The 12,691-nt window shown below is 40.3% G+C and overlaps 1 protein-coding gene across 1 annotated transcript in view; it reads right to left on the bottom strand.

The window, feature by feature from the left end:
* Positions 1-3,905: 3,905 nt before the first annotated feature.
* Positions 3,906-12,691, bottom strand: part of UBE2J1 (ubiquitin conjugating enzyme E2 J1) — a 26,500-nt gene continuing 17,714 nt past the window's right edge. Inside the window, exon 8 of the mRNA XM_060167266.1 lies at positions 3,906-7,420. Coding sequence (XP_060023249.1) covers positions 7,142-7,420 — 279 coding nt within the window. The 3' untranslated portion in view covers positions 3,906-7,141. The remainder of the gene's footprint in view (positions 7,421-12,691) is intronic.

The raw sequence follows: 12,691 nt of genomic DNA, 5'->3' as shown, positions 1-12,691 counted from the left end.
TGCTTTACCCACTAAGTCTTCAACTGCCTGATTTAAATCAAAATGCTTTGGCGGAACACAGACATCAGAATGAAAGGCTCAGCCTAGTCTAGCTTCCCTCTCTCGCTGCTGGTGACACAATAGTGTATTTGTGCCCAGGGAGAGGCTGTGTTGAGTGAGGGCGAGGTCCTATCTACCCCCGGCTGGAAAACAGATTCCAATAGGACAGGCGATCTAACCCCTAGCCCTCCCGGGAGCTGTCCCACTGTGTGTCACTGCCACCACGAGTCACCTCCCTCCCCTCCCGCCCACAGCTTTACCTTGGCTTGGACGTTTCCAGCTGCCCTGTCCATCTCCTCTTCTTGGGCTTTCTGGTCTCCACAAGAACCATCAGGCAAAACAAGAACAAAATGAGTCTTGAAAAATAAGGCATCCTGTGAATGTCTGTGATTCTGAAAGCTGCTTTCCAGTAACCTGCAGCGGAGCAGATCCCCCCAGGCTTAACCATTGACTCGGTCTTCTGCCTCGAGCCAGGGCAGCAAGGAGGGCATGGCTGGCCAGGCTGAGTTTCCCGATTTAATATTGATACTGATGCTTGTGCCACCCTACTTCCCACCCCCTCAGGCCATGACACAAACACCAAGGCTTTGCCTTCCCTGCTACTTAGTGATTGGCTATTAGTAAGTTGGTTCTCCCGTGAAGGTCAGCTTCCGCTGAGTCCTAGAACAGCTTTGGCTAAAACTGTTATATAAAAAAAAAAAAAAAAAATTAAATCTCTTGGACATGCCAGCTTTTTGCTGAGATCATTAATCCATCTCTCTGGCGACATAAAACCAGTCTGTCACATCCGCCAGGGAGCAGGTTGGATTCTGAGTGGATTTGCAGGGAAGACTTGTGCACACGGAGATGAGCACCTGAATGTGCCCCGGAAATGCTGAGTAAACACTCAAATGACCTGTTTCCACAGGGTTGCTTTATTTCTTGAGCTAAGAGCCTGTGCTTCACCTATGGCCAAGGGTGCTTGCTTTTCCCCAAATACACATCCTTTTTTTTTTCAGTGAAAACACATCTTATCAAAACATAAAACATATTTTGATTTTGAAGGAAAGCAAAAACCAAAGGAGAATTTGTGATTATGTAAGCTCTTCTTCCTAGCATGAGCACTAGATTAATGTTGGTCTTTCATCCTAAAATGTATAAGGTCATCGCTGATTCACTTTGTTATAAAGCAGAAACTAACACGCCGCTGTAAAGCAATTATACTCCAATAAAGATGTTAAAAAATGTATAATGTCATCATAAATGAGGCTTGATTCCTATTCTGGGATATGGAATTATGAACATTAGAAGTGAAAAGATACATGTGGTTATGTTTCATATACTCTGCAGAAGAAAATGTTTAAAAACTACCTATTGCTTGCTTGCTGTGTCCTGGGAAAGGAGATGATGAGTGTGGTAGAGACATAGGGAGATGAGGATGGAGGTCAGAAGGAGCAATAGCTAAAACTGAAACAGAATTAGGGTTTTCTTATGTAAGAAAGAATCAAGAGAAGCTCTTTTGATCCCTTTAAGCAAAGTAGAATGATATGATCCACTTTATTTTTTCAGGAATTCCTAAGTGGGATCAGTTGAGTCAGAGAAGACCCAACTGATTGATCTCTTTTGACTATGTTCAAAGAGGATGGGGCTTCCCCATCCACCAAAGAGAATGGTGGCGCAGTGGTTGAGAGTCCGCCTGCCGATGCAGGGGACACGGGTTCGTGCCCCGGTCCGGGAAGATCCCACATGCCGCGGAGCGGCTGGGCCCGTGAGCCATGGCCGCTGAGCCTGCACTCCGCAACGGGAGGGACCACAACAGTGAGAGGCCCGCGTACGGCAAAAAAAAGAAAAGAGGATGAGGTCCTGCCCTAAGGGATGGGAAGAGGGAAGGAGAAGAAGAGGGAAGACAGAAGAATGTAACAGTCAAGTTATCACCAAAGGAGAATATACATGGTGATTGAATAGAGTAGGAGGTGAGAGAACACAATGAAAGCTAGGACCCTGGTTTGGAGGCACGTCTGGTGGGTTGGTGCCACCATTATCTGATGTCCCTGAGAGGTGGACAAGTTTGGTGGGGTACGGGGGGGGAGGATGAGATAAATTTTGACTTACGGAGTTTGAGGTATCATGGGACCTCCGGATGCCCAGTAGGCAGCTGGAGTATGAGCCTGGAACGCAGGAGAAAGGTCTGGATTGAAGAAATAGATGCAGAACCATCAGTGTAATGGTGGTAGTTTAATTACAGGAAAAGATGAGATCTTCCCCAGAACAGAAGTCGGAGTCCAAGTGCAGAATCCTAGAGACTCTGTACTCTTAAAGGCTGGGTGGGCAGCCAGAACACAGGCATAGAAAAACCAGCAGAGATGTTGACTACGAAAACCAAAGGAGTTTCAGGAGGGGGACAGTTAACAGTCAGTGCTGGGCAGACGTAAGTGAACAAAATATGTTCCTGGACCTGAGAACCAGAACATTGCTCCTAACTTCAATAAACTGTAGTTTCAGTTGTGTGATGTGGAAGAAGCCAAATTGCAATGAATTAAATAGGAATCTGGGAAACGGAGTAATTTAGTACGGGGACCGACTCAGTGGTTCCCAAATCTGGCCACTCCTCAGAATTATCCAGGTAATTTGTTTAAAAGTCTCATTCCTGCCAAAGATTTAGTGAGGAAGACATGAGACTTATGAAAGTTCTTCTCCATAAATTTTGTTCAAAAGATCTCTTTTGCTCTCTTCCATTTGGACCAGGCCTATCAAGGGCTGACTGACTGGAACCCTAGAATTTTGCACAGATGTTGTTGGTTTTAAAGAAATATTTGTTTTGTTGCACTCCAGATGTAACTTTAGATCCTACCAATTTTTTCTTTAAATCTTATCTACTTATTTATTTTGCGGTACGCGGGCCTCTCACTGTTGTGGCCTCTCCAGTTGTGGAGCACAGGCTCCGGACGCGCAGGCTCAGCGGCCATGGCTCACGTGCCCAGCCGCTCCGCGGCATGTGGGATCCTCCCGGACCAGGGCACGAACCCATGTCCCCTGCCATCTGCAGGCGGACTCTCAACCACTGCGCCACCAGGGAAGCCCGATTCACGTATTTCTTTGTACAAATGTCTATTCAAATCCTTTGCCCCTTCTTAACCAGGTCATTTATCTTTTTTATTATTGAGTTATGAGTTCTTTAGTCTCGATACAAGTCTCTTATCAGATACGTGATCTGCAAATGTTTTCTCTCATTCTGCGTTTTCACTTTATTAACGATGTTCCTTGAAACACAAAAGGTTTTTCATTTTGATGAAATATAATTTATGTACTTTTTCTTTGGTTGCTTGTGCTTTTGATCTCGTATCTAAGAAACCACTGCTGAACCCATGGCCACAAAAATTGACAATGTTTTCTTCTAAGAGTTTTTGCCCTGACATTAAGGTTTCAGATCCATTTTGGGTTAATTTTGCATGTGGTATGAGGCAGTGGGTGTATAACTTTAACATTTGTTTATTTCTCAGGACAGAGGATCGGCCCCATTGGCTCAAGTGAAGAGCTGTGGAAAGGCCCCAGTAAGCATCTGCAGCCAGATTAGGCCAGAGCTAGGTGGGACTCTGGTCACACACAGCCTTGTGTCCTACATCAAGGGTTCAGGCCTATTTTAAGAGCAATGGGAGAGACGGGATCAGATCTGTACCACGCACTGGAGAAGACTCCAGCTGCAGTGTGCAGAGTGGGGCAGGAATGGAGACTTGTTAGAGATAATTGCACTAGTTGAGAGGAGATGATGGCTAATTAGGGCAGTGGCAGTGAGCATGAAGAGAAGTGGAAAAATGCAAGAGAATATTCAAGGAGGTACGATGAACAGGAGATAAGACCAAATGACATAAAGAACTCAAAAGCAGGTATGAATAAAGTCACTGGTTTTATTGAGCAGCTCAAACTAGTTCTGAAGGCAACTTTTAAAGAGGCATTGCAAATAGCTTTGGAGCAATTATAGCCTCCCACGATGCCTGTTAAGAGTACACTTTTTTTTTTTGGCTGCACCGCACAGCTTGCAGGATCTTAGTTCCCTGACCAGGGATTGAACCCAGGCCCTGGGCAGTGAAAGCGCAGAGTCCTAACCACTGAACCTCCAGGGAATTCCCAGAGTACACATGTTAACGTCCACATTTTTCTTTGTTAAAACTCAGGTTCACTAAATGCATTCACCTTTCATATACTTCTTTGCAAGTAATAAAACAATATAAGCTTTTCAGTACTTCAGCCTAGGTTTCTGAACAACGACGTCCAATTGTGTGAGGTCTGCCTGTTTACTGATTCTGCTCTATAAAAATGGGAGGTCTCGAAGGACCAGAAAGTTTATTCACAGCCCAAAAGAACAAAACGATTTCTTACTCTCCTGAAATAGGAAATTTTATGTTTTCATAGTCAAAATAATAAACAATTTTTGAAGGTTTTTTAAAAAAAGTAGTTGAGAATTTTGATGAAATTTATTTATTTCAGTAGAATAAAACTATAAGCAGCATGAAAATATAAAGTGCTACATAAAAGCCCCACAATACATAAAATCTGAAAGGTTTCATTGGTTTAAACAGTTGCAGGTGAAACAGACATTATTTATCTTTTCAAGCATATGCTATGTTAACTACCTTGATATGTGCTATGTCGGTCAAAGGAAAAGCCATGAGTTACCTAAGTCTGAGGATTGGAGGAAGGAGTCCTAAGCCTTTACCTACCAGATCACACATCCAGTTTTGGCCTTATGCTGTCAATAAGGGGTTAAATTGGGGCTTTAAAAATAATAGTTTTCTGAAGAGGCCCTTTATCGGGATGTAAGAATGGCTCCAAAGGCCAGTTGTGTTCATTAACCCCACAATGGGGGCCAGATAACAACTTAAGGAGTTTCAGGTAGCAATACGAGCTGAAAGGGAAGAAGCAAGATATGCCACTTTCAGATACGTGTATCAGGTGCTTAAAAAAAAAAAACAAACAAAACAACAGCACAAAGAAGGAGATGGCCGCTGTTGATGGGTGAAAGAAGAGAGGCAACTCAGATAGAGGAGGATCTGTAGAACGTGAAATCTCCTTGGCTTAATCAGTTTTAAAGTATAGACACACCACGGAAACATGCAACGAGATCACATAGATCGAGGCTGGCTCAGTGTGATGGAGAGGAAGATTGTTCCTAGCACACGATTAACCTCAGGATAGGCTAAGAGAATGCGGATTTCCTTCTTCTCAGGTGATAACATTACCTGGTCTTCCCCCGTGAGTCAGTGACCTCTTGCTAGGAGACCACTGACCACTGAACCAATATTTCTAATATTTTACATTCCAAACCAAGACTTCAGAATGTACTTTCTCATGGCAATAAAGTTATAAAATGGTAACCTATAATTTTCCTGACATACGAGGTCTTCATAAAGTCCTTGGGCCTTTTAGACTTTACCAACTTCAGCTGTAGATATAAGAGAAACAATCTGTAAACACTTTAAAAATGCCAATTTATTAAAATTTAAGAAAACCGTGTATTATATAGTAGTATACAATACGTTCTTATTTTAGATGCAGACATAACTGGCTATAAGATGAAAACAAATTGTGTCTGATAGTTCATAGAACCAAAATCCTATCAGAGCAGGAGTAAAAATTAAATTTGCCTTTAAAATCATTTTACAAATTGTTTCTATCTTGTCCATAATTTCAGTTAGTTAAAGCTACATAAGGACTTTATAAATACCATTCCCCTAAGTATTCAAGATACATTATGGACTAATGGATTTTGTCTAATGTGGCCTTGTCTAGAACCTAAACATGATTTACAACACTGAGTCGTAAAAAAAAAAAAAAAAAAAAAAATTAACTTACAATTGCACTTTTAGAGCATAACCTATTTGAAAGCTGGGGACTGCCTGTATTTAAAAATTAAATCTTCATTAACAATACCCTCAAGAGTGCCCTCAACGCTGCTCTTGAACATGCTGAAGGTAACATTTTTCTGTGATTATATGTTCTCACCAGGCATTATTTATGATGATAAAATTATCTACTAGAGTCTGTGGAGCTAGCTAACACTAAGTTATATACTGATTTATTGATCAATATATCAATAAATATATGGATATATATTGATATATTGATTTTGCACTGAAAATTATCTCTTGGGCTTTGATTAGGTGGGCAGTTCTAATTTCTATCACTGTTACATGGGCCCTGACCTTTTATATTAAAATGGTACATGAAATATTTCAATATTATGGTATTCCTGGAATAATTAAATTTATAGTGATTATAAAGCTAGGCATATAATACAACTCAAAAGATATACAATTCAAAGTACAGCAAACATTCCAATCTTAAGATCCTCCCATTTAACTTGTGGAAGAAAATCAAGCAGTTTCCTGGCTTGGATCCTTCCTTCCTTAAATCAAAGCTCTACGGAGGGTTGTTTTCCTTCTTTCTTTTAAAATCTTGTGTGTGAACTGGAGAGAAGGGGATAACAGCATATCAAAGTGGTCACAAAGCATTATTCCCTCTTCAAGTAACATCCAATAATAATGATGTAATCTCATTTCCTCAGAAATGTTCGACCAAAATAGTTTACTTTCACCGAAGAATGTTTAGGACACAAAGTCAGTCACAGAATGGGCAATTCCAGTATGTCTCATGTGAATACATTTTAAGCAAGCTATTTGAGGAGTTTTATTTTCCCTTTTTTTCCAACTCTTATCCCTATATCATTCTACATTAAGTAGAAACAGAGTACTCAATAAATGGTATTGAGTAACTAGTAATACTCATTGGAACTTAAAATACCATTTTTTATCCAAAAAGTTTAAAGGGCTATACAGAAAAGTATCACAAATTTACATAAAGAGAAGCTGAGGCATGAGAAACAACAATAAGTTATTTCCCTATAAAGCAGGTCATACAGAGAGACAAGGGACTTTGACTTCCAGTCCCTTATACTAAGCAGGACACAGTCTGAATGTCTAGCTCTATTTATACTGAATTATAAGGATCAAAAAAGGAATGAAGGGTAAATACAAAATAATCTTTTTGTAAACAATTCTTAGATTATACCCAATGCAGAATGTTTAATGAAGTAGATGAGTCACAGCTCTTAAGACACGAAACAATATTATAACTCAAAGTCAAATATGTACTCATTGGCCAGATATATCCGTCGGAATATAAGAGCTGCCAATGCCAAAGTCAAGATGACGATCAGTACAGCAGATCCGCCATGATCAGTGTGGTGGTCTCTTGGCAGCCGGCCCTGGGTCACAGCTGGTGAAGCAGACGACCTTCTCTGACCCTGCTGCCGGGCCCGGCGCTGTCGAGGGCTCATGGAGGTATCCTCAGCTACAGGTTGGGCAGGTTGTTGAAGGGACGCTGCTAAGGTGTTCTGGACTCCACACTATGAAATTTTAACACATTTTGTTTGAAACTGGCAAAGAACACTTGTATACGTACATACAGGCTCTTCAACAGCACGAGGAATCTCCGAGCGCTAAATATGACTAAGGGCAAAACTACCAAGAATTCTCTGAATGCTGAGATTGGTACTTCACCCCCCGGAATAAGCCAGCAACACAATTTATTCTGAGTGCTCACCAGGTAGAGGAGGGATTTACCAGCAACAAATAAGACAAGGACAGAGTTTGCCCATATTCTCCATAGATCGCTTTGTACTCTCCTCCAGCAGCAATTCAAACAGTATCTGCTAGGCATCTGGGTACCTCCCTTCTTTCAGGAGAGTCAAGGAGGGAAGCAATTTGATTCCCACTTCTACATAAAAATTTGCTATATTCTAAAGGGCAACTCGCAACCGTGTTCTTCCCCCAGTGTTATCTTATTACATCAACAATCACAGAACATAGGAAATAATTTCAAACCATATGTTCTTCATAATAATATTGTTATAAAAAATAGATGTGGTTTTCAAACCAGGCTTATCATTTCTCACAATCCCTGTCAACTGAATTGAACACAAGTCTAGAAGAACTGTTTACTGTGTGTTTGAACTGTGTTATTCTATGAACGTAAGGCATGAACTCTTGTCAAGAGTGCCCTGGGTATGTGCTGAGAAACACGTGGAGGTGGTTAGGGGAGACTCAGTGTATCCCCCTGAAAAGCACTGGATGTCAACTGCTTTCCATCGTTTCAATGAACGCTTGGTCAAAGCATAAACACAATGTGGTACCCAGTGATTCAAAATCGTCAATGTGTTCTATAGACAAGAAAGCTCTACAAAATATGAATTCCACTTTATTTATATAGATACCTTAACTCTACCTCTAATAACCCAACAGTCTTTCTTATATTGAAAACAACTTTATGCTGATTATAATAGTGTCAAGACACATTCTTTCAAATAAAAAATAAGAATGTATGTTTTATTCAGAATAACTTTTTAAATTGAGTAATTACAAAAAAAGTATTGAACGAAAATACTTTTCATGATAGAAATTTTCAATATTTAGGAAAAAAGGAATCTAATAATGTAATTCAAATACCTTTTTTTTTTAAAGGTAAGAGAATGAGCTTTGTCCTGGCAACAACTGTAAACATAGGGAAAAACTGCTGATCTAAGTTACCTGCAGAAGAAATTACATTTTAATTCTGACAGCACCCCAACATTAAAAGATTTAAATAATCTGAGTTTCTAAAAACTATCCTTTGGAAGCACTCACATGTAGTGACCCATAACCCAGAGGCAGAAAGGAACTACCCACTCTGAGTTAAAACTAAAAGTGCCGATGCTGAGTTAGAGGGGCATGAACTTGGACTTCCATACTCCAGGGCTCAGGAGCAAGGTGCTCACTGAAGAGCAGATACACAAAGCTGTTACATTTTATGATGTCTAATGTTGCCGCACTGTGTCATGTAATGACTTATTACAACATTCTGCGGGAAATCTCCCATTCTTCCAGCCATTCAGCCAAGCAGACAAAAGTGCCTGATAGAGCAAAAGTACTCAGGGCTTACAGGGAAATGGGCTCTTAAGGAAAATAAAAGAACAAGCTGGTAGTATCAATTCAGAAACTAGCATAAGAGACTGACTCATCTTAAAGCTTTGATTTTATACATGTTGTTTTTTCCATTAGTTTGAGGGGAGAACACCATTAGTTTGAGGGGAGAACACTATCCTGCCCATATACCTGACTAAAACAGGGAGTCTTATCATTACTAGGCTGGCTTCGCCACTTCATAGATGTGTGACCCTAAGCAAGTCATTTAACCTAAGACTCAGCTCCCTCTCCTGTACAAGGATACGATCCAGTTCAGTAGTTGCGAAGATTAAACAGGATAATGATATAAAGTGCTTAGGATACACAATTGCTTATTAAATGTTAGTCATTATTAATATTACTATCGATATATCCCTTTGAAGACTCCAGATTTAGGTAACAAAAAAAGTCACGACTTTATTTAGGACTGCTTTTCAGAACTTTATTTAGGGCTGCTTTTCAGAACTTTATTAGTATGATTATTTGGAGTTGAAGGACTAATTGGACTAAATTTTGATGGTTCACATTGAACTGCAGATGGAGAATCAAGTGGGCCTTAGCATTTTCAAAATGCCAGAGGTTTGGTGGTAGGACTTTTAAATCTCTGCTGTTTGCCTAAACTTGTTCAAACACACATATCACAGAATGAAGACTTAAGTCATAATAGTTTCCATTTCCTTCATTAAGATGAAGTGATATTTCTGGGAACGTAAAAGTATGTGATGTTTATATTTAATTAAATTACATTTAAATATATATAAAAAAATCACAGTCACAGATAAGTCCCTTGTTATATATAAAAGCTTTTCTATAGTAACCTAGAATAGCATCTGGGAGGGAGTTTTGTGTTTGCTTTTTAACAAAAAATGAAATGGCTTATTCAGAACCTCAATCCCTGGGAAGAAGAAAAATGTCTGATAGACTGGAAAAACATAAATCGACCATCAGTATTGTTCCCATTTCTACATAGCTAAAAAATCTGCATCAAATAAACAGATGGCCTGATGTTATCTGCTGTATTTAGACTTTGGGCAATCTCTCGCCCCCTCAAGGCTAAAAAAACATACCTTATCTGGGATTTGATGTATAACATCTCAGTGAATTTATATTACACTTGCATGTAAAGCAGCTATCCCCAGCCAAAATGAGGTTTCAGTTACTTCCACAGTGATCAAATTATATAATCACACTCTGAGATAATCTGTATGTAAACGTAGTTAAGAGCTAAATTTGCAACTGTATGCAATTTTATTGTTTTAACCAGAATTGGTATCAATTACCTATACCTACGAAAAAGAGTTCTGCTTTATGTACTTTAAAATCTAAATGGGTGGTGATCATTTTGCAATGTATAGAAATATCAAATCACGATGCTGTGCACCAAACTAACGTAGTGTTGTAGGTAAGTTAAACTTCCAAAACAAACAAACTCATAGAAAAAGAGATCCGACTTGGGGTTACCAGAGACATGGGCCTGGGGGTAGGGGAAATGGATGAAGGTACAAATTCCCAGTTACAAGATAAATAAGTACTAGGGATGTCATGTACAATACCATTAATAGAATGAGCACTGCTCTTTGTTATGCATGAAAGTTGTTAAGAGAGGAAATCCTAAGAGTTCTCATCACAAGGAAGAAATATTTTTTTCTTTTTTCATTTATTTTGTATCTCTGAGATATTGGATGTTCACTAAACTTATTGTGGTAATCATTTCATGGTGTAAGTCAGATCACTATGCTGTACACCTTTAAACTTATACAGTGCTGTATGTCAATTATATTGCAATAAAACTGGAAGAAAAAATGAGAAAAAAAATCAAAATGGAAAAGACTACTGCAATAACAAAACTACTGTTTGTGCAATCGAAGTTTTTACTAAACTTCTTGACTTCTTTATCTGTATTCCTAGTATTTTTTTAGTATTTTTTTTAAAGTGCCAATCCTAAGATTCATTTATTCAACCAACAAATACCGATTGACCATCTACTATATACAAGGCACTATGCCAAGCACTAGGGATATCGTGCAGTAGAAAGACAGCCCTGATCCTCAAGGAGCCTACATTCTGGGAAGGGAGATAGACAATAAATAACTAATTATAAAATAAATTACAACTGGAATAAGTATAATTGGAATATGCAACAGGAGACTTGACATAGATTTAAAATAGACTAAAGACAGATTTAAATACATCACAAGTATTAGGAGACTGTCCTTATAGGTGAAAAATGATTACTACCCTCCTCCTGTCTGTAATAGGATGGTTCTATTAAAAAAAAAACTATTTATGATATAAAAAAAAATTAGAGGGCTTCCCTGGTGGCGCAGTGGTTAAGAATCCGCCTGCCAATGCAGAGGACACGGGTTCGAGCCCTGGTCCAGGAAGATCCCACATGCCGCAGAGCAACTAAGCCCGTGTGCCACAACTACTAAGCCTGCGCTCTAGAGCCTGCGAGCCACAACTACTAAGCCTACGTGCCACAACTACTGAAGCCTGCATGCCTAGAGCCTGTGCTCCACAGCAAGAGAAGCCACTGCAATGAGAAGCCCTCACACCGAAACGACGAGTAGCCCCCGCTCGCCGCAACTAGAGAAAGCCCACGCACAGCAACGGAAGACCCAACGCAGCCAATAAATAAATAATGATTAGAATTCTAAAGGTGAAAAGTAATCTGAATTTTTTTTTTTTTTTGCGGTACGCGGGCCTCTCACTGTCGTGGCCTCTCCCGTCGCGGAGCACAGGCTCCGGACGCGCAGGCTCAGCGGCCATGGCTCACGGGCCCAGCCGCTCCGCGGCATGTGGGATCCTCCCAGACCGGGGCACAAACCCGCACCCCCTGCATCGGCAGGCAGACTCTCAACCACTGCGCCACCAGGGAAGCCCTTAATTTTTTTAAAATACTGCAAGCTAAAACATTTACTGACTAAAATTAATTCACTATATCTCTCTGTAATTCATGAAATTACATAGGCAACACATAAAAATGATTTAACTCTTAGCATGCACTTTTTTCTTATACTTCCATCTCCAGTCCCCCAAAAACTTCCTTTAGAGCACCCTCTCCCCTGCTTTCTCCAATCCACTTCTTTTTGCCCATCTCACTCTCTGAATGGGAGAAGATCACTCAGTCCCACTTTATAATAAGTATTCCTGAGTAAAAGGAAAATCTGTATTTGCCCAGCTTCTATTTCAATTTTCCTGACCCTTTAAAATCCTCTATAAACTGGACAGGGGGGAAAGATGTGGCTACTCAACCAAACAATCTGTTACGAAAAACAGTTCCTCTCTTATATATAGGAAGGAGGGACTTCCCTGGTGGTGCAGTGGTTAAGAATCCGCCTGCCAACACAGGGGACACGGGTTCGAGCCCTGCTCCAGGAAGATCCCACATGCTGCAGAGCAACTAAGTCCATGCGCCACAACTACTGAGCCCGCGCTCTAGAGCCCGTGAGCCACAACTACTGAGCCCGTGTGCCACAACTACTGAAGCCCACATGCCTAGAGTCCGTGCTCCACAACAAGAGAAACCCGTACACCGCAAGGAAGAGTAGTGTCTGCTCACCACAACTAGAGAAAGCCCATGCACAGCAATGAAGACCCAATGCAGCCAAAAATAAATAAATAAATTTATTAAAAAATTTAAAAAAAGAAAGGAAAGTCAGTGTTTTCCCCCATAA

This window comes from Lagenorhynchus albirostris, chromosome 12 (genome assembly GCF_949774975.1).
Source record: "Lagenorhynchus albirostris chromosome 12, mLagAlb1.1, whole genome shotgun sequence".
Taxonomy (NCBI): domain Eukaryota; kingdom Metazoa; phylum Chordata; class Mammalia; order Artiodactyla; family Delphinidae; genus Lagenorhynchus; species Lagenorhynchus albirostris.
The sequence above is the reverse complement of the archived record's forward strand: the minus strand, read 5'-3'. Positions and strand labels throughout refer to the sequence as shown.